At 37.5% G+C, this 27,681-nt stretch overlaps 1 protein-coding gene across 1 annotated transcript; it reads left to right on the top strand.

The window, feature by feature from the left end:
* The first annotated feature begins 7,624 nt into the window (after nt 1–7,624).
* Nucleotides 7,625–27,210, top strand: LOC149162414 (protein DJ-1 homolog B-like). Its single transcript, XM_089437264.1, has 8 exons — nt 7,625–7,848; nt 7,950–8,150; nt 8,667–8,816; nt 9,838–10,020; nt 25,633–25,713; nt 26,033–26,233; nt 26,678–26,812; nt 26,942–27,210. The coding sequence occupies exons 1-8, from the start codon at nt 7,828–7,830 to the stop codon at nt 27,146–27,148; spliced, it is 1,179 nt and encodes a 392-aa protein (XP_089293390.1). The 5' UTR covers nt 7,625–7,827; the 3' UTR covers nt 27,149–27,210.
* Nucleotides 27,211–27,681: the final 471 nt, after the last annotated feature.

Here is a 27,681-nt window from a genome sequence, read left to right as displayed (position 1 = left end):
TTGGGAGTAGTTACGGTGGTTACACTGGAAATTCCAATACACTTAGCCTTGACCTCCTAGCTTATTATGGTAGGAGTAGATCTAGATCCATTTTAGTTACCCTTTTACACTCATCCTACACTTTCTCCCCTTTAGTATTTCCTTTGTTTTCTATCTTTTGCCTCACATGTTGCTTTTAGTTCAATCCTCCATCTGCTTTGTTCTTTTGGTCTTGATAACTTGTTTTGTTATGTCTTTCCTTTATTGCTTTGGTTTAATAAGATTATGCATGAAAATTGTCTTTCTTGGCTCAAAGGGTAATGTGGCGAAACTTGAAAAGGGAAAGTGTGATGACAAACAATGCTTGGCTAATCTATAATCCTCTTCTTTGTCTTGGTTTGCATTTTTTTAAAGTCAATGATGTTTGAACGAAACATACGATTCATCCCAAACGGAAAGTCTTTGGCCAAACTATGAAGCCCCTATCTTTATTGGGATCTTCATTCTAATCAACCTTGTATCAAATGATATTTTAACATGTCGACTCAATTGAGTAGAGAAGGGAAATGAGAAAATTTTAAACAAGCATATTAATTTCAGTTATTTTTCAAATCCCTTAAACAAGGAACAACCTCTCTTGCTCCTAAAGTAAATCAGGATCCCTCTTCCACCCCTGTGATATAAATGTTTAATAAATGATGCAATCATATATTTTGAGAATAAAATAAAAGGGTTAAGAAGAGAAAGGCGTCCTACGCGGAGAGGTGAAGCAAGCAACTTCGTCCGGGTACTAAACAGGCTTGCTGGAAACGAAGCAATGCTTTTGATTCCTTGAGGTGACTCTGCCAGGGTACTAAATGGGCTCGTTGGCTGCGGAGAAATTCCGAGGAATGTGCTTAACTCTCAATATCAAAATCTTGGTATACTTATTATCCTTCTCCCCTATCGAAACTGTTGAGGTGTGACTAGAGTTATGTTGATGTGTTTAAAGCTAAGAAAGGAATAGAAGACGCTATATCTTTATTCGGGATAAGTGGAAAAGTTGGGGTAATTTACATGGTGAATCAATACTTCTTGAAAGACTGAGACCTTGAAATTAAGGGTAAAACCTAAATAGATAAGCTGGAGTTCTACCAATGTGTTTCCAAGCATTTTTGTTGCGATAAACACTCTCCAAAATTTTGCCTACACTTGAATTTTGGAGCCTACTGAGGATTGTACGATTTGTTGTCCCATGTGAATCATAGTCACTTCATGGTTGATTGATATTTTTATAAGCGTTCAAGTCTTCTTCTCATATTCTAAGTGTCAAAGTCATTTTCTCATACATGCTCAATCCTTGATGAATTCATAAATGCACTTTTTTCTATGCAAGCTTAGATAAGCATTGTGTTGCTCCTGAAAGTAAGGCTTACACAATCTCTAGGAATAGTGCTTGCACAATGTTTAACACAGTAAACTGCACAACCTATGTTGACAGTGAGTGTGCCATATCATTTGACAATCCCTCTCACTTTGGTCGCAATTGCATTACTATTCTAGTGAGTTGTTTCAACTGTCGCTTTTGCACACCTTTGTTTTCACAAGTGTTGCTTTCACTTTCGCGACTGTCTTTTTTTCTTGCTTTTGATTTAACAAGTTTGTTTTCACTTTATATTCACTCTGGCATATGTCGCTTTCACTTTTTTTAGCTTTTGAGAGTGTTGTTTTCACTTTTTCTTACTGTCGCAAGTGTCACTTTTAACTATTTCACCTCTTGTATGTGTCGCAACTACACGCATCCTTAGAAACAACTCTAGCACACTCTTCCACATTAGAGGGTCTTACATATCATAAGAATGTTCCCTAGACACATTCCTACATCTCAGCGCACTTTCTTGTCACAATTGACACTTTTATTGCAACCTGTGTTCTAAGTGTCACAATGCTACATTTCAACTATTGCACTTTGTAATAAGTGTCACTTTCCTGATGTTTCAAGGTGTGATTGTCAATCGTGAGTACTTTGAATTCCCTTGACTTGTATCGATGGTGTTCATGTGTGTGATCTATGTTTGAGTCTCTTTCATATGCTTTTCTCTCTCTTAATTTATTGGTCCCACACCTAGCCATTTTGGAGCTCTTCTTGTTCCTCCTGTCATGTGCAAGTTATGAAAAATACCAACCCTCCACCAGGTGATGATTATTGGTTATTCACAAGCCGCATTGATAAAATCTTACCTCCTAGACTTGTTCACTGAGCCTTTATTAGATACAACTACTATCATTGCACAATGGGGAGCTTCAAAGCATAATAACTGAACCCTTGTTGCCTGCATTGACTCACTGCACTAAGAATTTCATTAGTTCTGCCTTATATAGCACATGGATCACTTCTAGTTGATAGCAGTTCCTTCTCCATCCCTTTGCAAGGACAAACTTCACAATACATAGGCTCCCTCTCCTTCATAGTGCAGTGAGATTTTCCCTGGCAAAGTCTTGACTTTCTACTACTTGCATCAACCAACTGCGCAATCCTCTCTTCTAGTGAGCCTCCCTCTATGCATGATGGAGTCCTAGTGGATACTCAATTCATGTCTAGCCCACTGTAACCCTCAATTGCACAAGCATAAGAGTCTGCCCCTCAAGCACTGCGCATTACACAGTTCCAGTGTCTAGTCTTGTCTCCTCTACTGACTATAACCCCTCACTACGCCATACCCTATCCTGTGTTGCCTCCTCCTACACATTGCATAGTTTCAATGCACAGTGAGGTCATACCTCAATCACTTTGAAGCTCGCCAGTGTAGTCGCTGCCTCCCTCTCCCTTGAGCACTGTGCTTTGCACAGTTCTAGTCAGCATGCTCATCAACCTTGTCTCTTGCACTTTCTCACTGCAATGGACCATGAAGAGTCCCTCCTTATTGCACATTATGCAATTTCAGTTGGCAGTGGGGTTACTCCTCAGCCACTATTGAGCTCAAATGCACAATTCCCAACCAATTCTCTCTCTCGTATATCCTAAACAGGCCCATCACAATCAACTTCTTCAAATAGAAAAGTATGGGTAGAATAAATGATTTCTGCACTGATCTTACCTTGTCATGAGTGAACTTCATTGGCAGGATTACCACATCAATATGGAAAGATGATGCTCAAGGAAGGTTTCAAGGAAAAAAAACAAGGAATCACTTGCAGAGAAGAAGCACAAAGAAGAACCATCATAAAGGCATGAAGAGATCCTGGACCATGATAGAATGATGACATTTCATGATGACTCAGAAGGTTCCAACACTGATCCAAGACCCTTTGGAGGGTGAAGATGAAGTACAGATCAGATCTATCATCAAGAATGAAATACACAACAATAAGGAGAAGCACTTCGCATGATACATTACAATGAAGTCTTATGTCATAGTGGCCAACTCATGGCCTCTCAAAGGGTCATGACATAGTCCTATGTTGTCCATGTATTTTCCCACATGTTGTGGAATGTAATTATGTATTTTCAAAAAATACAAAATGTAAATGTGTGGAAGTCCAAGAGTCACATGTGGAATATAAAGAGTCAATAGAAGTTCAAAGGTCACTTAGGATTCCAAGAGTCACGAGGGAAGCTCAAGAGTCATGGGGATATGAAAGGTCATTCCTCTTGTTATAAATGAACCCTCATAACTCAATCAAATGGATTTTGGAGGCTTGGAATCTGGAGAGCTAGCTTTGGCTCCTCTATCTTGGCATAGGAGAGAAGATCATTCCTTGGAGGAGCAAGTGGTGACTTAATGTTCCACTATTGGAGTTAATGCCTCACCTTTGTATGTGTACTTGTAACTTTCACCTAATTATCAAAAGCTCGTTGAGCCACCACACTTTCATGCACGTATCATGAATGTTGTAAGACTATTCTTTAGATGTTTGTGGTATATGCCGTGTTCATACGTACTAAAGAAAATGAACTATTTTGTTGGATTTGGTATTCATCTTGTTGAATGTGTGTTGTATTTGTTTTCTTGAATTGTTATTATCTTGTGAACTAATTTGCAGGTTAATTAAAAAATCTCTCCTTACTCTTATGTGCTTCTCTTAGGATAGTACTATAAATTTCCTTCCAGAGGCTCACTCTCTCTTTCTCTCTCATGGAAGTTTCCTTTTACACAATGTGAATGTGTGATTCACAATGTCAACTTGCTTGTTTCAAAGGTTATGTGTACAATCCCTTATGTTACCCATTGAAGCCAAGGCAAACCTTTGATTTATGGTAGTGGGGTCGATACCCTTGATGGGGCTCCTACTCCAAATGGTGTGAGGTCTAGTTGGGACTTCACACTAGGGAGACACCCTTAGTTGACGGGTTTCCAGCACTGTCAATAAACTTGAAATTGGTAGCTTGTAACTTACAATCAAAACTGAGGATTTTATTTCTGCAATTCAATTTCCTTTCCACTATAGCTCAAGTAATGGTGTGTCGAGCATTCACATTTTTTTTTTCTCTAACCAGTGCCTCATGCTAGAAAAATAATTAACGAAGCAATGAAACATATACAATATTGTGGAAAAACAAACAAGGAAACCCATAAAACAAGAGAGACACAGATATACGTGGTTCACCTAATTTGGGCTACGTCCATGGAAAAACAATCAGTCCTTCCTTTTATATTATCCAACAACATGAAGAGATACAACCTACAACAAATCCATTGTAATTTCCTCTTCGCTCTCACTGTTGAAAATACAGTAAGAAAATCTCAGTTTGACCTTGCCTTGGTCAAACCAGAGAAAAATTGAATTTCCACATCAGCAGCAACCTTGGAGGTAGTTAATTGAGGTGACATGGCACTTGTCACTCAGTTAACTCAGTTAATTCGAGTTGGGGAAGCTTGAGTTCAGTTCAGCATGATTGATTGCTAATTTGTAGCAATCTAATTCAGTTAAATTGAGTTATTGTCAGTTAAACTAGTTCTAACTGTTGGAGAAACTAGTGGAAGGTCAGTTGTGGAAGTGTGACTTCAACCACACTCAGTGATCAACCAGTTAATTAATCAATCAACCCAAAATAATTGTTGCATACAGAGAATTTGAGTTACCTAGTTGAGATGGAGATTCCAAGGTAGTGTACTATTAGTTGTAGACTATTCCAATGTGTACAGGTGGTGCATGTAGTCAGAGGATCAACCTAAAGGAATTGCACAATCAATTTGAGGAATTTACTAAATAATAGGAGCCTAATTCCTCAGGGAACAACACAAAGAAATAGGGGCTTGGAGGGCTTTCACTCACAATGGTTAACTAATTTCGTATTTACACCAAATTCACAAGGTAGTGCACATAATCTCTTCCATTTTACAATTTCCATATTTATTGAACTCATTTCAGGTTTGCCTAATTTTATTAGCTTGTTTATTTTTTATATACAAATTTATTTGCAACTCGAAAACAATTTAATTTTTTTAAATAGTATAGATCCATCTTAAATCAAGATCTAGAATAAGTGAGAAGAATCTAATTTTTTTCCACTTATAAATTTTTTGTAAACCTATATTATTTAATTATTTTGTATAATTTTAACTTACATAAAATTTCAACTTTAATAACAGTTAAACTTTCAATTTTAATTTTGTTTGTGGAGATGTTGATTCCGATTTCAACTTTAATTTTGTTTGCGGATATGTTGATTCCGATTTTGCAGGTGATTTGGATAAGAGAAGGTCAACTTCAGGGTATGTCTTTACTCTTGCAGGTGGAGCTATAAGCTGGATGTCAAAGCTACAGAACATTGTCGCTTTATCCACTACTGAAGGAGAATACATTGCTGCTTCGCATGCTTGCAAAGAGGCGGTTTGGTTGAAAGGTTTTCTTGGTGAATTTGGTAGGTTACAGGACAACATCAGGTTACTTTGTGATAGTCAAAGCGCAATACATTTGGGGAAGAATCCGGCCTATCATAGTAAATCAAAGCATATACCGATCAAGTTCCATTTTGTAAGACAGGTTATCACTGAAAGGGGAGTCTCTCTTGAAAAGGTGCATACAAAGGAGAATTGTGCAGACATGTTCACGAAACCAGTTTTGTTAGAGAAGCTACGTTGGTGTTTGGCTTCTCTTGGCTTGCATAAAAGATAAAATAATAAACAAACAGGGCATCAGGCTAATTGTTGTCAAGGTGGAGATTGTTGAGATTTTCTGTTGAATAAAATAGGCAAAATCTCAGTAGATGACAACAATAGGAATTAGTTCCTAGATTAGCTCCAGTTTGTTGGGAGGGAGTTAATGCATCCTAAATTTGAGTTGAGAGGATTTATGAGGCAGTTTGATTCTCCTTGCTATAAAACAGGTATCCATACGGATTGTTTTTGTAGTGTGAGAGTTTGTGAGGATTTGATTTATGTAATCTCCTGTTTGATTAATAAGAATTGCCGATGCCTATGTTTGGTGGACGTAGCCCAGATTGGTTGGGTGAACCACGTTAAATTCCTCTGTGTTTTGTGCTTGATTTATTTGCTGAGTATTTTATTTAATTGTTGTGCATCTGATCTTCAACAGGAATTGGCTCAAGCCAGGGGAAAACCCCAAGATGGAGAAAACCCTTAATCAAATCTTCTTATTATTAATATCAAAAATTCAGCAGAGAAAACAATAATATAGAAGTAATTTGCTTGCCAAATCACTGATCAAGGCAGCCCTAGAAATCTGTAACTCTGACTGATATATGTGCTTCCTGAACGAGCTCCTAACCATTTAAAACATTAATAAAATATATAATAAAAATTTACAATATTCACAATAAAAATAAAACAAAAAAATTCTTATTTCCTTAACGTTTAAAATTAAAAAAAAAAAAATGATATTATGTCCATTTAAAAATATATATATATATTTCACTAACAATGGTTAACTAATTTCGTATTTACACGAAATTCACAAGGTAGCGCAAATAATCTCTTCCATTTTACAATTTCCATATTTATTGAACTCATTTCAGGTTTGTCTAATTTTATTAGCTTGTTTATTTTTTATATACAAATTTATTTGCAACTCGAAAACAATTTAATTTTTTTAAATAGTATAGATCCATCTTAAATCAAAATCTAAAATAAGTAAGAAGAATCTGATTTTTTTCCACCTATAAATTTTTTGTAAACCTATATTATTTAATTATTTTGTATAATTTTAACTTACATAAAATTTCAACTTTAATAACAATTAAACACCTTACAAATCAAAATAAACACATTACACATCATAATAAACCAACCGTAGAATAAACATTTGGACTCAATCATTTTTACAATTTCCCTTTTCCGTTAACCCATTTTTAAATTTCATCAAATTCACCGAACCTCGCCCCTGGTTTAAGATGTCACGTCGGTTGGTAGACCACAGAGAATAGAAACAAATTCGATACCTTGACTGTGAACGTCGGCAGTAGCAAATATATTTTTTAATACGTGCTGAAATAAAATAAAATTAAAAAGATGGAAAAAAGGAAGGCGGCCGAAAATAAACAATAGAGTTCAGCTGACGGGCATAGGCATGGATACCTTGACTGAACGTCGGCAGTAGCAAATATATTTTTAATACGTGCTGAAATAAAATAAAATTAAAAAGATGGAAAAAACGAAGGCGGCCGAAAATAAACAACATATTTCAGCTGACGGACATAGGCAGGGACTCAATGATAATTCATTAAAAAATTAGTTCAGCTGACGGACATAGACATGGACTCAATGATAATTCATTAAAAATTGTGGTTGCAAATATGCTGACTACTTCAGCCTGACACAGTCAAAATGCACCATTTTCATTCATACTTTCTCCATTGAAGAGACCATCGAGTTTTCCAGTGTTCTGCATTCAATTATCCCCACTGCAATGGAGAAACCTCAGAAAAAGGTGAGAAATTGAGTGCACACGTTTCTGGATAGCATTATTTTGCAGCCAAATGTGTATTTATATGATTTATAATCCTGTTGTGCATGTTTTTTGCAACACAGGTCCTTGTTCCGATTGCATTTGGCAGCGAAGGAATTGAGGTTGTGACTCTAGTCAACGTTTTCAGTAAAGGTGGCGCACTTGTCACAGTGGCGTCGGTCGAACAGGATTTGCAGATCGAGTGTTCAAGTCGCGTAAAGCTCGTAGCAGACACCTTCATTTCGGAATGTGAATCCCAGATATTTGACCTCGTTGTTCTACCGGTATGTTATCAGTTATTTGAATTCTGGTGAAAGAGTTATATGAAGTATTGTCTGCAAAATCCTGAAATTAACTTTTGGCCGCAAGTCCCCTCACTCTCTCACTCTAGCGAATTCCTTATAGGTACCTGTAGAGGATTCCACACTGCTAGTTGTAAAAACAGAAAACTCAAATGTTTATGTTCTACAGGGAAGAGTTAGCTACATTTATATAAAAGACTTAATAATCAGAATATTGTGTTCGATGAATCAAAGTTCGGATAATTAATAAGATAAATTTCCAAATTAAATTTTGCTTTGCAATTATTGGAAAAGATTGTATAATTTGGATTTTGCATTTTTAGTCTTTGGGGCAAAATTGTGTATTTAGGGCTTTTGTTCGGTGACATCCCAAGCTTTAAATTTTCTTTTTTGAAGTTTTGTGAAAGGGTTTATCTTCTTTGCTTTTTCTATTCCTCAGAGGAAAATGGTCTCAATTCACGTCGATGAATTAGTCTTTCTTTGATAATGGGGTTTCAGGGGGGCATGCCTGGCTCAGAAAGATTACGAGACTGCGAGGTTTTGCGAAAGATTACCGAAGCTCATGCAAAGGAGGGGCGGCTTTGTGCTGCCGTAGGTGAAGCGCCTTCTGTGGTTCTGGAGACATGGGGTCTGCTGAAAGCATGCCAGGTAAGGCCCCTATAATGCCTCATTTTGTTTCAGTATGAAGCCAAATTGAGTTGATGGTGCTGGATTTTATTTCTAAATAGTTGATTACTAGCTCAATTGCTAGGGGATAGTATCATATAGGTCATTTTGAAAGTTTGAACATTAAGGATACATTGGTTGTTTACTGTTAAGGGGATCCATTGGTAATTTACTGGTAATGCCCTTTGTGATGGATGTACATGTCAGAATGAATAGGCAGCAAAATGGGGTTTGGTTTCCTCTCTGATCAACCTACTCAGTGGATTAACCTCCCATGGTAGGCTATAAACTCAGATATGTTTCCTGTATATCCACACCTTGCCTGGATGTCACTAGTTTGTGAAAAACTTGGCCTGATTCACAGAGGGAGGTGCCGTAATCACTGTCTTTCAATTCCCAGTTCATTGACAGTGTGCAATTTCATATAGTGAACTCATCATCATGTTATCTGTTTTGTTAATGACTTTTTCTTTTAATAATAATAATAATAATAATAGTCCATTAAATTGGTGTATAGGACCCCTTTGTTTTTGAGAAAATCTTTCTGGTAAATCACATTTCAATATTTCTAGTTGACTCGAACCACTAATTGTGGTTCATCATCAGCATCTTGATGCTAATGATGAACCACACTTAGTGGTTCGAAACTCGTGGACTAGAAATATTGAAATGTGATTTACCAGAAGGATTCTCTCAATAACATTAGGAATCACAGAAGTTTTCTATCTGAAACCCCTTTGTTTGTAGGACAAAGGACCCGTCTCTATGCAGCAATTTGACTGCTAAAGTACACAGAGGTGTACATAAACCACCCCTTTGGATTTGAACTTGTGACTTATTAGGAGGAAAGACATGTTCTTAACCATTATACTCACTTGAGGATATTAAGGATTCCCAAGATTCATTCAATTTTATGAATAAATATTTTATATTGGCATGAAAATCTAAATCTTTATTGTGTAGCAAATTTGATGCTGACTGTATTTGTTGTTGATATTGGAAGGCAACATGTCATCCTTCTTTTATGGACCAGCTATCTTCAGCTGTTGCAGTTGATTCTAGCATCCAAGTAGATGGAATGGTCACCACTAGCCAAGGGCCTGCCTTGACATTGGACTTTGCACTCTCTATTGCTGAACGACTCTTTGGCAAAAAAATGCTAGATGAGGTGTTGTTGAGATCAATGGTCAGTTCTTTTCCACTCTGGCTCATTCAATTTTGTGTGTGTTTTTTTTATCTCTGGAAAGATTGAATGACTAATATGACTGGTAACTCTATTTATATACTCTGGCTCATTCAATTTTGTCTGTGTTTTTTTTATCTCTAGAAAGATTGAATGACTAATATGACTTGTAACTCTATTTATATACTCTGGCTCATTCAATTTTATCCGTGTTTTTTTTTATCTCTAGAAAGGTTGAATGACTAATATGACTTGTAACTCTATTTATATGACTTGTAATTCTATTACTCTTCTCAATGACATAGAGATGGAGGCAGAATCAGTCTCATTCTGGAGTGAGATATGTGTGAATATTTATTTAGAACTTTGGAAGGTGAAATGTTTGTCTAGACGGCCATATTTTCTATTCGCATATTTCCTATTTGCAGAAGGTGATAGATTCATTTACATATCCAACATATACATGGAAAAATGAAAACTAAAGAAAAGATCAAATTACAGTGCGAACAAATAAGATAGAAACATGGTTTATGATCGTAAGTGTAACTTTGTTCTCTGTTATTGAAAACTATTACCCTTTATTTTGCAGTCGGAAACGTTAACATGTATAATAGTTCGTTGACACATATGGGATGAACTCGTCAAAGTTCACATTTTGGCATGGACAGTTTGTGGACACGTTAGTGGATATCAACTACGATAGCTCATGGTTTCATTATGGGATGAACTTATCATTAAAATTTCATCGTTTAACATTGAGGAGTGCTGTAATTAGATTTAGGCTTTAGCACATGGTCATAGGGTTTCAATTACTCAATTTAAGGATTGAATAGATTTTCTTGCAAATGGTCGTCAGAGCAGGAGAGTAAATCAAGTTTGCATTAATATACAGCTTGACAGGTTTTAGCATCGTGGTGAGTTCCCCATGTTTGCATTTTAGATGTAACACTTAGAACAGGTGTGGGAAGTTGAAGACTTCAAGAGGGTAAGATCAGATTTTTTTGAGTGTTACACAAGGACATGTTCCCAAGGGTGGGGGCTTGCTCCCCATGCTTTCAGGAAATCGTACTTAAAAGGGGACATTTTCCCACACTCCCTTTTGTCAGGGGAGACAAGAGAAGACGACAGGGAATGACCCCCTCAAAATCCAGATTCTCCCATGCTTTCTTTTGACCAAACTTCACAGTTTTGAGAAAAAAACAAAGAAAAAGGGAAAAAATGATTTAATAAAATGGATGTAAACCTAACGCATCGGTAGATGAGGAGGGGACGTAATGTTGCATAACTCCAGGTTGGTGTGCTATTAAGTATTTTAGAGAATGAAAATGATTTAGATTTAGATAGTGGCACTTTACTTGGGCTAGATGTACTATATGAAAAAAGGAAACGAGTATTGCTCATTGAAGTATGGTAGCATGATTGAAGATGATCATGAACAAAAGTTCACAGAACTAAACAAGTATGCTTGTAGACTCGCTGAAGAATCTTTAGTTGGACAACTCATTGGGGACTCGGAGATTATGTTAGAGATAAGGTTTGGAAGTTTATGCTGAAGATCTTATCAAAAGGAATATGGAGAAGAATCTCTATGAAGGAACAAGTTGAGTGGGAAGCTCAACTAAAAAGTCAACCAAGAAAACTAGAGAAAGAGATATAATCATGCATCTCATGATCCAACCTAGAGGATGGAAAGGGAAGAGATCATAGAAGGAATGCTTAATTCGACAAGTGAAGGTTCAGATGTTGTGAATGTGGGAAATGGATACATTAATCATATTAGTACCCTATCTATTGTAACTTTTGTTGAATGGCCATAACATAAGGCAACGGATAATATTGTGGGAAATGTAGGCTCCATGAGCAGCTAAGTGAACTTGTATTAGGATAAACTTTAAAGTCAATAAGCCGTGTGATATATTAAGGATGCATCATGGTGGTTTGTTCACCAGCGTGGTTTTTTCATGTGGTGGCTTGTTCACCGTGATGGTCTGTCACCAATGTGGTTTGTTAAGACTCAAGAGGTGTGGTTTAATCATATGGCGGTTTGTTCACTGTGGTGGTTCATTCACTAGTGAGACCTATTTACCAATATAATTTGTTCACCGTTATTGGATGCAAATGTCCCGACTCCCTACCTATCTAATAATAAGGAGAGTCTATTACCTTTTGTAGTTACTAGCTAGATAGTTGGGACTTGTTCTCTGAAGTTGTTGAGCAGGAAAAACCTTGATGTGTACACAAATGTCCAGGTCCGAGATTATAACCCATTTTAGAGGCGAAGGATTTTAATACCCCAATGCATTATCCGGATGATTTTATAGTTTATATTTAGTTACCATGATGCATCTTGTGATTCTTCATTGGGAAATGATGTTTTTAACTCATTAGCTTCTTGGTAGTTATTTACTTGATACGTTATTTATATGAGTATTTCTTTGTATATATTCTTAATGATTCATTTTCCTTCACGAGGCATTAGGGCTCATGTAAAGGCACGGACAGATTCATTGGAGCCATTTCGAAAGGGACAATTGGCAGATGGCCTATATTTGTAATTGGCAATTGGCGTGCTTGAAGGCTGTGATCTCGGAAAATGACATAGAAGATGTTTCTCAAAGAAAAAGACACAAAAAGGTGCAAATGGAGCTGACTCATTCAACCATTTGTGAACCTATGTAGGTTTTGGCACAAGGAGAAGCAAGGTATTTTGTTACATTCATCGATGAACTCTTAGAAAGACATTTGTTTACCTTCTGAACAATAAGACGTGTTGACCTCCACTGGTCAACTACCCATGCAGTGCATCCCGTTTTTCTTGACAGAAAGAAGCAGCACCTGAACAGCATGTCCGTGCCATCCTGCCATCATCAGCAGCTTGATCATTTTTGTTGTAAACCCAGTTTGCATGTATAAGCTGTAAATAATCTTAGCAGACATGAAGTCATGTATGTAATTTGCCTAGGTGGACCTAGCTTTCTGATGATAATCTACGTCCCGGAAGGTTTTTTGTCTCACCGATCCACGGATCGGCAGAGTTTTCCTTCAAACCTGACCCCAAAGCCGGGATTGATTTTGTCATTTGAACTTTAGGAGAATCCTAGTGTGTTGATCTGCTAGATTATCGTTGTGTCGCAGAGCTGGGTGTTTTGTGAGGGTCTGTATTAAATGGGTTTGTCCCTTAAGATGTAATTTTGTAAAAGTCATGATGTAACGTGTCCTGAGGGTCGAGAAATGTTTTAAATCCCCTCATGAGTCCTAAGTCCTAGGTCCTAGGTGATGTTTCCGAAGGCTTAGTTCAGTGATCCATTTTAAAATGAATTAAAAAAGTTTAAAAAATGAATAAAAATAATAAAAAATAATAAAAAATTAAAAAATAAAGCAAAACCCTAACTAATAAAATAATAATATTTTAAGTTAATAAATCGACGGATGAGATCAAGAGATGTCTTGATCCTCATCAACGGTCGAGATCATTTCTACATGGATCACTCGAACGAGCCGTTAAGATCATTTCCTTTATATAGGGTCTTAGGGGGTCATTTCAATTCATCTGATCTGTGAGTCTGTACTGAAAAAGCTCTCTTGTAATCTGATTTTCTGGTTAATAAAAAGACTTTGGGGTTCAAATCGTGTTGGTGTTGCTCTCTGGAATTGCTGTGAGATCTTTAATTTTCTGCATATTTCAGTTTTCAGCCATTAATCATAGCTTGTTTTTAGAGTAGTGTGAGCACAGGTATCTTGTTCACCTGCTAGGGTTTGAGGGCTGCTAGGGTTTCTGAAATAATGGCAGGTATCTCCATTATTTCCTGAGATCTAGCAGCTTTCTCTCTCTCTTTGCTGATGGTTGCTTGAGATGTGCAGGAAAACATTTTTTGAAGGAAATTTTGTGGGCGTTCAGGGAAGTTCTCGGCTGAACCAGCCAACTCCCGCAAGCACTTTCTGTGCAGAGCCCAGCTGATTGTTCCCTGGGTTAATCATTAAGAGTTTCTTTTCTGTTTTACATTGAGAGATTTTCTTTCTGTTCACAGTGAAGTTCAAAATTTTCTGATATACTGAAAACATTACTGCAGTTATTGTCACATCTGGCATTTCATGGGGCCAAATCTGTAAATTATTAGCTGATCTAGGGTTTTCAAGATTCTGCTTTTTTTACAAACTTTTCATTAGGGTTTTCAGTTTTGGTTTTATGTACATATTACTTGTGGGGTGATCTGGTCTATTTCAAGTTGCAGGGTTTCTCAAGCATCCAAGGTTTCATCAGAGCTGTCTGCCGCTCAGGGAATCAAGCTTCCTGCAAAACTTTTGCTGCTGGGGGACTTATGTTTCAGGACAAACGCCGGACGCATCGCAGAAAGGAGACAAAACTATGTATAATGTGTAAAGACGCAGCGTGAAACCGTTCGTCTCATTCTTGCTCAGTCAACAGAAGGCAATAGTATGATCGTGTCTATATCAGATCTGAGTACCCAGGTTTCCAAGACCATATCCCATCAGCAACACACGCTCATCACTCATACAAAGGTTCTTCACTCCTCAGCGTGAATGAATGCCAGGATTTGTGGTGTATTCTGAAACGCAGGGCATCATGTTAAACCAGCAAGAGGAGCCACGGCCCAGCTCATCAAAAAATCGATTTGCAGACCCATCACCTGCGTATTGAAGCCGTAAGGGTCAGTATACACAAATCCGTCAGTATCACCTACGTATTCAAGCCGTCGTCCAGGTAATGCTTGCGTTTTTATTTTTGTTTAGCTTCGGTAAGTCAGCTCTCGGCTCAGGTAAGTTTCTCTCATAAAATTGATTGCATAAAATTTGTTTGTCGTCTGTCTGCTCCATTTCGCCATTCGGAAATCCGTAGGTAGTATTGTTTCGTTTCTGTTGCCGCCGTATGATATCAAAGCCGTCCAGCTTAAATCGAATTTTTTTTAGGGCTATGGTTCTGTCACCTTCCGCCATTCAAATGAGCAAATGCGTGTTGGTATAATGGTGACGCGTTTCTTGTCTTCCGACGGCTAGGGTTCCTCTGCTCCCTTTCCGATCAGCTGCGTCGTTTTCCTTTTCTGTCTGCGTGAGTTATACGTGCAGACCAGTGAACTCAAATTTTTGGGTTTGTGCTTTGGTTATTCGATATATATGCGTAGGATATATGTTTCGTTTTTTTTTTAAAGGTTTAGCGTAGGGTTTTTTTTGTTTAGATTTTAATCTTTTCTTTTTTTTTATATAGTTTCATTACATATAAATTCCAAAAAAAAAAAAATGCGTTTATGTTTTAGACTTAGGTTTGTTTGTTTGTATAGTTAATTCTTTTTTTTTTTTTTTGATTTTATTTAGAATAGATTTTTAGCTAAAGTTTTAGATTAGTTTTTTTTTTTTTTTTTTTTTTATAGACTTTGGCTTTAGATTTATGTTAGATAGGGTTTAGAGTTAGGTTCTGTTGATATTAGATTTTAATATTTAGTTTCTTTTAGATTAGATTTTTTATTTATAAAAAGGGAAATAACCAAAAAAAAAAAAAAAAAAAAAATTGTGGAAAATTATTTTTTGCAAGTCTCAAGAGCTTTCGCGTTATATGTTTTATGCTGAGATGCTAAATTTTTCAAGTTTGAGATACGAAACATGATATCTGGTTAATAATTTACAACTCTCGTGGTGGTTTTAAGCATTTATCTTTTCGAAGGTTTCTTTTGCTGGATATCATTTTGGTCATGTGATTTAGCTGATGATAGATGGTTGTTGTTCATGGTCCATGTTTCTATATCATTTAAAAGGTAATCATTTAAACATTAACTCCACAAGGCACTGGTCTGCTAAGTTAATCAAATCATCGTGTGCTTTTTTACATCGTATCTCGTGTCTCCCAACCAACTGGTCGACAGTTGGTCACACTATCTCGCAGGGTCTACCCCCCTTAGCCGCGGGAGACAGGCTTAAACGGAGGGATCGGGGATCAGAGTGACAGCCCCCGGTCCGAGCGTTGTCGTGCCAATCTGCGCGACAACATTTTTTGGCGCCGTTGCCGGGGACAGAGTTTTTCTGTTCCTGGAGTTTCATCGACATTCATCTTCTCATCTCTCTTTTGAGCTGGCAGATTCAATATTTTGGCATCTTTTCATCACATACCAGTAGCATCTCTTCGGTGTGTTTCTTGTTTGGGTGGCGACTCCATTTTTTATTTTTTCCCAGACAAGAAGCCTCCCGCATATCTGTTTGTTGGTTACTTCTTGGATCTTAGAATCAGTTTTATTGTTCAAGTGGCGACTCCACTTCTTTCATCTTTTGATTTTCTTGAGCAAAGAGCTAGTTCTATCATCCAACTGATCCCTTATTGTTCATCATGGATTATTCATTTAAACCATGTCATTTTACTGATAATCTCCATGATCTTCCGAAAGAGGCCATTGGTAAATTACTTAAGTTCTCGGGTGATGATTTGGTCGCTGTTAAAAGGCATTTAAACATGTTTACTTGTGTAATGATCTTATACTGTAGATTTCCTCAATATAATAATGAAGATTTCAAGATGCGTCTATTTGTCCGTTCTTTAGAGGGTGATGCCTTGAATTGGTTTAATAACTTTCCTAATGATTTTTTCACTTCTTTACAAGACATTCTCAATGCTTTTAAAGATAGATATGATAGTCCAAACAGCTTGCCTTCTACTTCTAAAATTGTTGAACAGAAAGAAAGTAATTCAGCTGTTGAAGAAAGATTTCAAGGTCAGAATGTGTCATCCACCGGAAATATTGCAGATCATCATAGTGAAAAATCAGGGATAAATGACAATGAAAAGGAGGAGCAAAAGCAAATAATACAAGATTTAAAGATGCTGGTGAAAAATCTGGAAAGCAACCAAACTAATCTTATCAATGATGTTAAAACTTTACGCACCCATCTGGAAAAACGTAATAAGGAGATTGAGGACACGCAAAATCAGCATGCTAAGGAAATTGAGGCCATGAAAATTAAATATGAAACAGAAATTAGAAGCATGCAAAGCAAGATGTCAGTCTTAGAGGAAAATATGGTGACCATGAAAGCTGATCATGATAGGGAAATTGACTCTATGACATTCAATCATAACAATCAGTTGGCTGACATGCAAGCGAATCATAAAGAAGAGATAAATTTCATGCAACATTGCTTGATGGACATAGAGGAAAAGAATGATAAGGTAATAAAACACATGCAAGAAAACCATGCCATGCAAATTAGCGCTATAAGGGATGAATGCTCTAGTCAGATTGATGCCATTAGAATACAAGTTCGAAAGATTCAACAATGGTCAGATGATAAGAGAAACCAGGAGCCTTCTCATTTGCCGCAACAAGTTCCATCTTACTATGAGGAGGTCATTAAGTGGATAATTGAAGGTGATCCAGATAAGCTTAAAAACGATAAAAATCAGATGCAAGACACAAAAAGACTTAGCATGCATAACTTACACACTTCATCTGATAGTTTCGAAACAGAAAGTTCCAGATCATCAGTAATTCATCCTGCCAGAAAGAAGAAGCGCAAGAGGAAGAAGATTAGACGAAGATTTGATGCATCAGACGGCCGTGAGCAGCTTGATTTTCGGATAGGAAAGAGTCCTACCATATGCAAAATTGGACATGGCACATCCGACAAGCAGCCGACAGATTTGCCTGAAAGCAGGCAAATGCTCAGTATGCACTATATTGAACACATCTGATGCCGTAGGGCATCCTTTGTAGCGTATTTCTAACCCTACTCCTTGTTTTTTCCGCATTTTCATTTCTGCTTTAGATAGTTAATAAATGAAGAGCTTTTTTCTTTCCTGTGCTTAATGTATATGCTGATTTATGGATGGACGCTACTTATTTTTGTGTTGTATGGATGCAGATTCTGGATTCTCACATTCCTGCAAGCAGCAACGTGTCCCCAAGTAGAGCCAGATGTTGACCTCTACTGGTCAACTACCCATGCAGTGCACCCCGTTTTTCTTGACAGAAAGAAGCAGCACCTGATCAGCATGTCCGTGCCATCCTGCCATCATCAGCAGCTTGATCATTTTTGTTGTAAACCTAGTTTGCATGTATAAGCTGTAAATAATCTTAGCAGACATGAAGTCATGTATGTAATTTGCCTAGGTGGACCTAGCTTTCTGATGATAATCTACGTCCCGGAAGGTTTTTTGTCTCACCGATCCACGGATCGGCAGAGTTTTCCTTCAAACCTGACCCCAAAGCCGGGATTGATTTTGTCATTTGAACTTTAGGAGAATCCTAGTGTGTTGATCTGCTAGATTATCGTTGTGTCGCAGAGCTGGGTGTTTTGTGAGGGTCTGTATTAAATGGGTTTGTCCCTTAAGATGTAATTTTGTAAAAGTCATGATGTAACGTGTCCTGAGGGTCGAGAAATGTTTTAAATCCCCTCATGAGTCCTAAGTCCTAGGTCCTAGGTGATGTTTCCGAAGGCTTAGTTCAGTGATCCATTTTAAAATGAATTAAAAAAGTTAAAAAATGAATAAAAATAATAAAATAATAAAAAATAAAAAAATAAAGCAAAACCCTAACTAATAAAATAATAATATTTTAAGTTAATAAATCGACGGATGAGATCAAGAGATGTCTTGATCCTCATCAACGGTCGAGATCATTTCTACATGGATCACTCGAACTAGCCGTTAAGATCATTTCCTTTATATAGGGTCTTAGGGGGTCATTTCAATTCATCTGATCTGTGAGTCTGTACTGAAAAAGCTCTCTTGTAATCTGATTTTCTGGTTAATAAAAAGACTTTGGGGTTCAAATCGTGTTGGTGTTGCTCTCTGGAATTGCTGTGAGATCTTTAATTTTCTGCATATTTCAGTTTTCAGCGATTAATCATAGCTTGTTTTTAGAGTAGTGTGAGCACAGGTATCTTGTTCACTTGCTAGGGTTTGAGGGCTGCTAGGGTTTTTGAAATAATGGCAGGTATCTCCATTATTTCCTGAGATCTAGCAGCTTTCTCTCTCTCTTTGCTGATGGTTGCTTGAGATGTGCAGGAAAACATTTTTTGAAGGAAATTTTGTGGGCGTTCGGGGAAGTTCTCGGCTGAACCAGCCAACTCCCGCAAGCACTTTCTGTGCAGAGCCCAGCTGATTGTTCCCTGGGTTAATCATTAAGAGTTTCTTTTCTGTTTTACATTGAGAGATTTTCTTTCTGTTCACAGTGAAGTTCAAAATTTTCTGATATACTGAAAACCAGTGTTGTTAAAATCGCGATAAAATCGCGATTTTATCGGAAAATCGCGATTTTTTCGCAAATCCGATTTTATCGCGATTTTTATCGATAAAAATCGGCACTTTTTTTCGCGAGTTTTTTAAAAAATCGCGATTTTTTCGGTTAAAATCGCCAGAGGCGCGGGCAGCGGGCGTTTTATATAGAAAATCGATTTTTATTTTATTTCATTCAGCAGTCCGCGCGGAGGAGGAGGAGAAGAAGTGAGGGAGAGGGTTGCCGTCGGATTTGGGAGCGAATCCAAGCGATTTTAGGAGGAATCCAAGCCAAGATCACCAATTTGTCCATAAACCAGGTATGTAGATTAATTTTTTTTTGTTTTGCTTCTATAAAAACTTTGTTTTTCATTGTTTTTAAAGAATTTTTGGAAATTTTTCATTGATTTGGGATGGGTTATTTGTTATGACTATGAGAACCAATTTTTTATTTTTATTTTCTCATTTTCTTTAAACATTGTTTATTTTTTTTTATTTTTCATTGTTTTTTTGCATTTGCCATTGGCATTTGGTTGGGTAACTTGGGTTTAGAAATTGGGATTTTGGAAATAATTAACTTGTAATTTTGCAAATGCTAAATTGTAATTTGTATTATGTAATCTTAAATTCCTATTTCCTAATCCTTATTTTTAATTTTTTCCATAGGTTTGCAAATTCAAAATTCAAAAACAAACATGCCAAGGAAATTGGATCCTTTCTGGGAATATGGTGACCCTAAAACTCCGAATGATAGACAAAACTTGTATTGCAAGTTGTGTGGAAAGGAGATATTCGGGGGGGTGTACAGGTTGAAGTTCCACCTTGCAAAAATCCCTGGACGTGATGTGGTGCCCTGTCCTAATACAAACGCTGAAATTATCCGAAAAGCCATGAGAGCATTGGGAGAATTAGAGCACTCTAAAGAGGCCAAAGAAGAACTCAAAAGGCAACTAAAAAGGTCAGCTGAAGGAAGTGGGCCAAGTGGCACTGGTTCTACTGCAGCGTCAGTCAATCCGGTAGCTGCATCATCATTTTTTGTTCCTCGAACCACACCTGGTGCACAACCAACTATCGGTTCAATGATGAAAAGAACTGAAAAAGAACAAGCTGACAAGTTGATGACAAAATTTCTCCTCTGGAGTGATATTCCTTTCAGCATTGTAAGGAATAATCCATTTTTCCAACCTACTGTTGATGCTATTGCCAGTGTTGGCTCGGGGTACAAAATCCCTTCTCTTCATGATTTCAGAGGCCGGCTTCTTCAAGATGAAAAGCGTGACTGCACCCAAAGATTGGAGGATTTTAGGGAATCCTGGGCACAAACAGGATGCACTGTTATGTCAGATGGTTGGACTGACCAAAAGGGGAGAACCCTTATAAACTTCTTGGTTAGTTGTCCCAGGGGGACTATGCTTATCAAATCTATTGATGCAACTCATCAAATCAAAGATGCAAAAAATTTATGTGATTTGCTGGATGTGTTTATTTTGGAGGTGGGTGCAGAAAATGTTGTCCAAGTCATAACGGACAACGCTGCAAATTATGTTGCTGCTGGTAGAATGCTTATGGACAGGCATCCTACTTTATTTTGGACACCTTGTGCTGCCCATTGTATTGATTTGATGTTAGAGGACATAGGGAAAATTCCCTTTGTCAAAGAGGCTGTTGACTCATCAAAAACCATCACAAAATTTATTTACAATCACACATCTGTGCTTAGCTTGATGAGAAAATGCACCAACAACAAAGAGTTGGTGCGCCCCGCCATTACACGGTTTGCGACGAGTTTCATATCTCTTCAATCCCTCTTGAAATCTGTGGGATTTGAAGAGAATGTTTGTTTCAGAGGAGTGGCGTTCTTCGCCAATGAGCCGCAAACCAGAAGGAGAGGCCGTCTGCAGACTTGTTTCATACCAAGAAGACTTCTGGGCGGGAGTGCAGGAGGTGTGCGCTGTCACTGAACCTTTGGTAAAGGTTCTTCGGTTGGTAGATGGTGAGAAGCCCGCAATGGGCTATTTGTATGAAGCCATGGACAGGGCCAAAGAAGCCATTCGGTCCTACTATGATGACAAGGGAGATGATGGGTTCCAGAGACAACTCCTTCTATGGAACGTCATTGATGAGCGATGGAACAACACACTCCATCGTCCCATTCATGCTGCTGGGCTTTTCCTGAACCCTGCATTTTCTTATGCATGTGGGTTTGATTTTGATGCTGAAATCATGGATGGATTATTAACCTGTGTCCAGAAGATGGTGAGAACTCCAGAACAACGTATGGAGATCTCTAAACAAATTGAGACGTATAAGATGTCAGGTGGCACATTTGGCTTTGATATGGCTATCTTTGATAGGACGGCCAAAATGCCAGGTATTTTTTAGTTTGTAACTTTGTTTCAAATTTCATTGTCTCTTCAAATTCCATTTTTTTCTTATGTTTATTTGTAATTTTGTTGTAGCCGCATGGTGGAAGATGTATGGTGGCAGAGTACCCCTTTTGCAAAAGCTTGCCATACGCATCCTCAGCCAAACATGCAGCTCCTCGGGATGTGAGCGCAATTGGAGTGTATTTGAAAAATTACACAACAAGAAGCGCAATAGGTTAACAACTTAACACTTAAACATTTAAAATATTGCAAATTTCCAAATAAATTTTTGAATTCATTAAACAATATTTTTTTTTATAATATTAATTATTAATTATTATTTCATGAACTTTGTACAGGTTGGAGTCCCGTAGACTTAATGACATGGTCTATGTCTACTACAATCTTCGATTGTGGGTGAGGCAACTAGACAAGACACCTGATATGGATGCCATCTCATTGGATGAGATTGACACCACTGCTGAATGGAGGGTTGAGACCGAGAGGCCTCTCATGGATCCCACTGAGGATTGGTTAGTGCAGGATGAGGGGGAGGAGGAGGAGCAGGAGCAGGAGCAGGAGCAGGAGCAGGAGGAGGAGGAGTTGGAGGAGCAGGAGGAGGAGGTGACACCGCCTACCCGGGCTACCACTAGAGGATGTGGTCTCTGTCTACCTACAGTAGCTGCTACTTCTACAGCTACTTCTTCAGCTTCTAGAGCACGTCAGACTCCACTGCCATTTCCACCACCACAGGCACCAGCATCTTCATCTAGGGGGAAAGGGAAAGCAGTGACATTTTCTCGCAAGAGGGGCAGAGGAAATCAATAGGATTAGAGTCTTAGACTTTCATTTTATTGTATATGACATTATGACATGATGAGATATATTATCATATTTTTTGTTGATATTTTGAGGCTGAGTTGGGACTCAGGACTTACTATTCAGGACATGATTCAATGTTATGTGTGATTTTAGCGCTAGAAATGATATTAAACATCTTATATATTAGTTTTTTTATCATATTTATGTGTCAATGTATTTATTTTATGTTGTAGATGGTTTAGATATTAAAAAAATTGGAAAAAAATGAAAAAAAATGAATATTTTTGTGCCAAACGATTTTTTCCCGATTTTTCCGATTTTTTCCGCTTTTTTCCCGGCGCCGATTAAATCCCGATCGCGCTTTTAACAACATTGCTGAAAACATTACTGCAGTTATTGTCACATCTGGCATTTCATGGGGCCAAATCTGTAAATTATTAGCTGATCTAGGGTTTTCAAGATTCTGCTTTTTTTACAAACTTTTCATTAGGGTTTTTCAGTTTTGGTTTTATGTACATATTACTTGTGGGGTGATCTGGTCTATTTCAAGTTGTAGGGTTTCTCAAGCATCCAAGGTTTCATCAGAGCTGTCTGCCGCTCAGGGAATCAAGCTTCCTGCAAATCTTTTGCTGTTGAGGGACTTATGTTTCAGGACAAACGCCGGACGCATCGCAGAAAGGAGACAAAACTATGTATAATGTGTAAAGACGCAGCGTGAAACCGTTCGTCTCATTCTTGCTCAGTCAACAGAAGGCAATAGTATGATCGTCTCTATATCAGATCTGAGTACCCAGGTTTTCAAGACCATATCCCATCAGCAACACACGCTCATCACTCATACAAAGGTTCTTCACTCCTCAGCGTGAATGAATGCCAGGATTTGTGGTGCATTCTGAAACGCAGGGCATCATGTTAAACCAGCAAGAGGAGCCACGGCCCAGCTCATCAAAAAATCGATTTGCAGACCCATCACCTGCGTATTGAAGCCGTAAGGGTCAGTATACACAAATCCGTCAGTATCACTTGCGTATTCAAGCCGTCGTCCAGGTAATGCTTGCATTTTTATTTTTGTTTAGCTTCGGTAAGTCAGCTCTCGGCTCAGGTAAGTTTCTCTCATAAAATTGATTGCATAAAATTTGTTTGCCGTCTGTCTGCTCCATTTCGCCATTCGGAAATCCGCAGGTAGTATTGTTTCGTTTCTGTTGCCGCCGTATGATATCAAAGCCGTCCAGCTTAAATTGAATTTTTTTTAGGGCTATGGTTCTGTCACCTTCCGCCATTCAAATGAGCAAATGCGTGTTGGTATAATGGTGACGCGTTTCTTGTCTTCCGACGGCTAGGGTTCCTCTGCTCCCTTTCCGATCAGCTGCGTCGTTTTCCTTTTCTGTCTGCGTGAGTTATACGTGCAGACCAGTGAACTCAAATTTTTGGGTTTGTGCTTTGGTTATTCGATATATATGCGTAGGATATATGTTTCGTTTTTTTTTTAAAGGTTTAGCGTAGGGTTTTTTTTGTTTAGATTTTAATCTTTTTTTTTTTTTTTTATATAGTTTCATTACATATAAATTCCAAAAAAAAAAAATGCGTTTATGTTTTAGACTTAGTTTTGTTTGTTTGTATAGTTAATTCTTTTTTTTTTTTTATATTTTATTTAGAATAGATTTTTAGCTAAAGTTTTAGATTAGTTTTTTTTTTTTTTTTTATTTTATAGACTTTGGCTTTAGATTTATGTTAGATAGGGTTTAGAGTTAGGTTCTGTTGATATTAGATTTTAATATTTAGTTTCTTTTAGATTAGATTTTTTATTTATAAAAAGGGAAATAACCAAAAAATAAAAAATAAAAAAAATAAAAAAAAAAATTGTGGAAAATTATTTTTTGCAAGTCTCAAGAGCTTTCGCGTTATATGTTTTATGCTGAGATGCTAAATTTTTCAAGTTTGAGATACGAAACATGATATCTGGTTAATAATTTACAACTCTCGTGGTGGTTTTAAGCATTTATCTTTTCGAAGGTTTCTTTTGCTGGATATCATTTTGGTCATGTGATTTAGCTGATGATAGATGGTTGTTGTTCATGGTCCATGTTTCTATATCATTTAAAAGGTAATCATTTAAACATTAACTCCACAAGGCACTGGTCTGCTAAGTTAATCAAATCATCGTGTGCTTTTTTACATCGTATCTCGTGTCTCCCAACCAACTGGTCGACAGTTGGTCACACTATCTCGCAGGGTCTACCCCCCTTAGCCGCGGGAGACAAGCTTAAACGGAGGGATCGGGGATCAGAGTGACAGCCCCCGGTCCGAGCGTTGTCGTGCCAATCTGCGCGACAACAAGACGGACATAATGGAGACATAAGTTTTTCAAGGGCCTTTGTGTAGTGGTCTGGGAAACCACTGAAGAGGTTGAGGTGTGACAATGGAGGCAAGCATGCCTCAATGGCATAGAAGAATTTTTGTGTTCAGGAAGGCACTGAACTGGAATTCATATTGCCCTACACTCCACAACAAAATGGACTGGCCAAATGGAAAAATAGGAAGCCGTTGAAAGTATCACGTGCAGCGCAGGATGCCTGTTTCATTCTGGCAGAAGCAGTGGCAATTGCTGCATATGCCTAGGACAGAACGCCCACTGCTTCATTACAATTGAAGACACCAAACGAAATGTGGCTTGGGACAAAGCCAAATCTTCAGCATTTGAAGGTTTCTGTGTGTCTTTGGGAGCATTCACCCGCACACACACAGATATCCACACACCCTGAGTACCTAGCCATATATCTAATGAGAAGCAAATACAGCTGGATGCTAAGAGAATTAAATACATCATGATCGAATATGATGGGGATGCTGGAATTTGCATGCCTCCATGTCCAGGAATTGCATGCATACCTTGTAACTATGGGGCGGATGATCTGTGCTAGTATTTAAAAGTGATGAAACAGGCTTAAAGCATATTTCAAAGTGATGAAGCAGGATTAACATATGCTTTAGGAGTGGTACTGGATCACTATTAGTCAACAGTTCTTACTTTTTCAAGTTGCACATAAAGTATAGTCCTTCTGCAATAAAGTATATTTCTCTGTGTGGTGCTCAAGTTACTTCCTGTCTCCTTCGTAGTAGTATTTGAAAGTATAGTTACTTTTGTAGAACTGTATATTTAGCAATGGAATTTCCTCATCTAACTTATGGAGGCCATTTTTGGATGCACAGGTGCCACGTGGTTGGAATAAATGTGAAGTGTCAAAAGAGGAATACAATGTTGATGACTGGTCGCTCCAAAATATTCCTCAAGTAAGTGTTGCCTCCTTGGTTTCATAACGAGGGTGGCTTGTAGGTATTTGTAAGATGGAGAGTTTCTTTTCTAGATGGATGGATTATTCAGTTACATCCCAGCTAGTTGGGACTTTGTATCAGTTGTCTACTAATCCATTCTTAGTATCCTTTTTTCCACTAGATACATAAACTGGCTCCGCTGTAATACATTTTTAAACAGACTAGACTCATAACTGTGTTGATGATTTTATGTAGATTTAACATTATGGTGTTAATAACTGTTGTTATCATGTGATAATTTGTGAGTTGAAATAACAAAACTGATTGACCTCGGCAGGTGCTTGTCCCTATTGCAAATGGATCAGATGAGATGGAGATTGTTGTAGTTGTAGATGTTCTGAGGAGAGCCAAAGTGAATGTCTTGGTTGCTTCCATAGAAGACAGTTTGGAAATTGTAGCTGCCAGAGGGACAAAAATTGTTGCCGATCAGCTAATTAAAGATGCAATTTTATCAAATTATGATTTGATCCATTTGCCTGTGAGTTTTAATTGATCTGTTGTATATGAGTAGCGTAATCGAAATATCAAATGTCTTTGTTGACTGAAAATTGTGATGCATCCACATCATTTCTAATGCAGTTTTTTTTTTTTTTTAACATTCAAATTTTGGTGAAAAGAATAATCCTTACCAATTCATTTAAAATTTGTCTAAGTTACTAACCAAAGTTCCACATCAAGATAAATACCAAATATTGGCACTATTATCCATGGTAGGAAAGATATACCCATGTAACACTTCTATGAAAGAATAGTCTGTCAATTTAAATCAAATATGCTGATACAAAATTCCAGCATCTCATTTTATTAATATTAACCTTCTTATGTTATCGTCTTAAAGTAGTAAATTCAGGTCTATGTTCAAACTGCAGACACTAGCATTTAAATCGATACCATAGTCCCTTATTTCTGAAAATTATTTTAGGGCGGCTGGTATGGAGCTCAAAAATTGGGATCATCAGAACAACTTGTAGCATTACTTAGAGAACATGCAGAGTCAAAGGTGTATGGAGCTATATGTGCATCAGCAGTAATGCTAGATACCAAAGGCTTGTTGAAGGTATGGACATAAATATTTCACTGGGAACATATATTTCTTAGATGAGAAAGCCAATGTGTTTGTGTTCCATCTTAACTTTCATTATATGAAAAAGTTTATGATGCTATCATCTGTGGATTTTTGTGGCAGGGAAAAAAGGCTACCACTCATCCTCACCATTCAAGTAAACTCTCAGATCAGTCTTCTGTGAATGTGCGTGTTGTAATTGATGGGAAGGTGATTACTAGCATCGGTCCTGGATCAGCCATGGAATATGCAGTTATTATTGTTGAAAAGTTATTGGGGATGGACAAGGCCAATCATATTGCTGAAACCATGGGGTTCTCTTATCCATAGGTTAATTACTGTTACACTTTCTTAAAAATAGCTAATAATCATGAGGTCAAGAAATGCTGTCAGGCTTAGACTTATTTTGGATTCTATAATGGCTAGGAATCCAGAGTTCTAGTATGAGAAAAATCAACAGGTAAGGTATGCTTCACTAGTGGTACTTTTTGCTGAAGGATGGTTGCTTTCTTGTAGCATTTGGCACTATTCGCTTCATTGTAATAAATTTTTCAATTAAAAAAAAATGTTGCTCATTTGTGTTAATTAAAAGTATCTATTAAAAAACAATAAAATAAGTGTGTATAGGTGTGACGGGTGTCTAAATTGACATGCTTTTAGCATCTGTCTAATACCTTTTGGTTCACCATTTTTCCATTTTCCATCATTATCTTATGATTCACCTTTTCCATTCATATTGATACATTTTTGGTAAGGTACGAATATCTTTTTATGTGTCATTTTAATGCTTATTCGTATGCATGTTTTGAGAAATTGTTGCCTTTTTGTATTGCTAGCATACAGGATTCAAGGATTGTATAAGT

The sequence above is a fragment of the Pinus tabuliformis genome, chromosome 5_2, assembly GCF_031772625.1.
Source record: "Pinus tabuliformis cultivar Carrire ecotype Pingquan chromosome 5_2, CPIR1, whole genome shotgun sequence".
In the NCBI taxonomy this organism is placed as follows: Eukaryota; Viridiplantae; Streptophyta; class Pinopsida; order Pinales; family Pinaceae; genus Pinus; species Pinus tabuliformis.
The sequence above is the reverse complement of the archived record's forward strand: the minus strand, read 5'-3'. Positions and strand labels throughout refer to the sequence as shown.

What these genes read in the sequence shown, in the direction of transcription:
- LOC149162414 (XM_089437264.1), top strand. Translation starts at nt 7,828, where the DNA reads ATGGAGAAACCTCAGAAAAAG. An exon ending in AGGTGTTGTTGAGATCAATG is followed by an intron (nt 10,021 to 25,632) that starts GTCAGTTCTTTT and finishes TTGGATGCACAG; the next exon opens with GTGCCACGTGGTTGGAATAA. An exon ending in CGCTCCAAAATATTCCTCAA is followed by an intron (nt 25,714 to 26,032) that starts GTAAGTGTTGCC and finishes TGACCTCGGCAG; the next exon opens with GTGCTTGTCCCTATTGCAAA.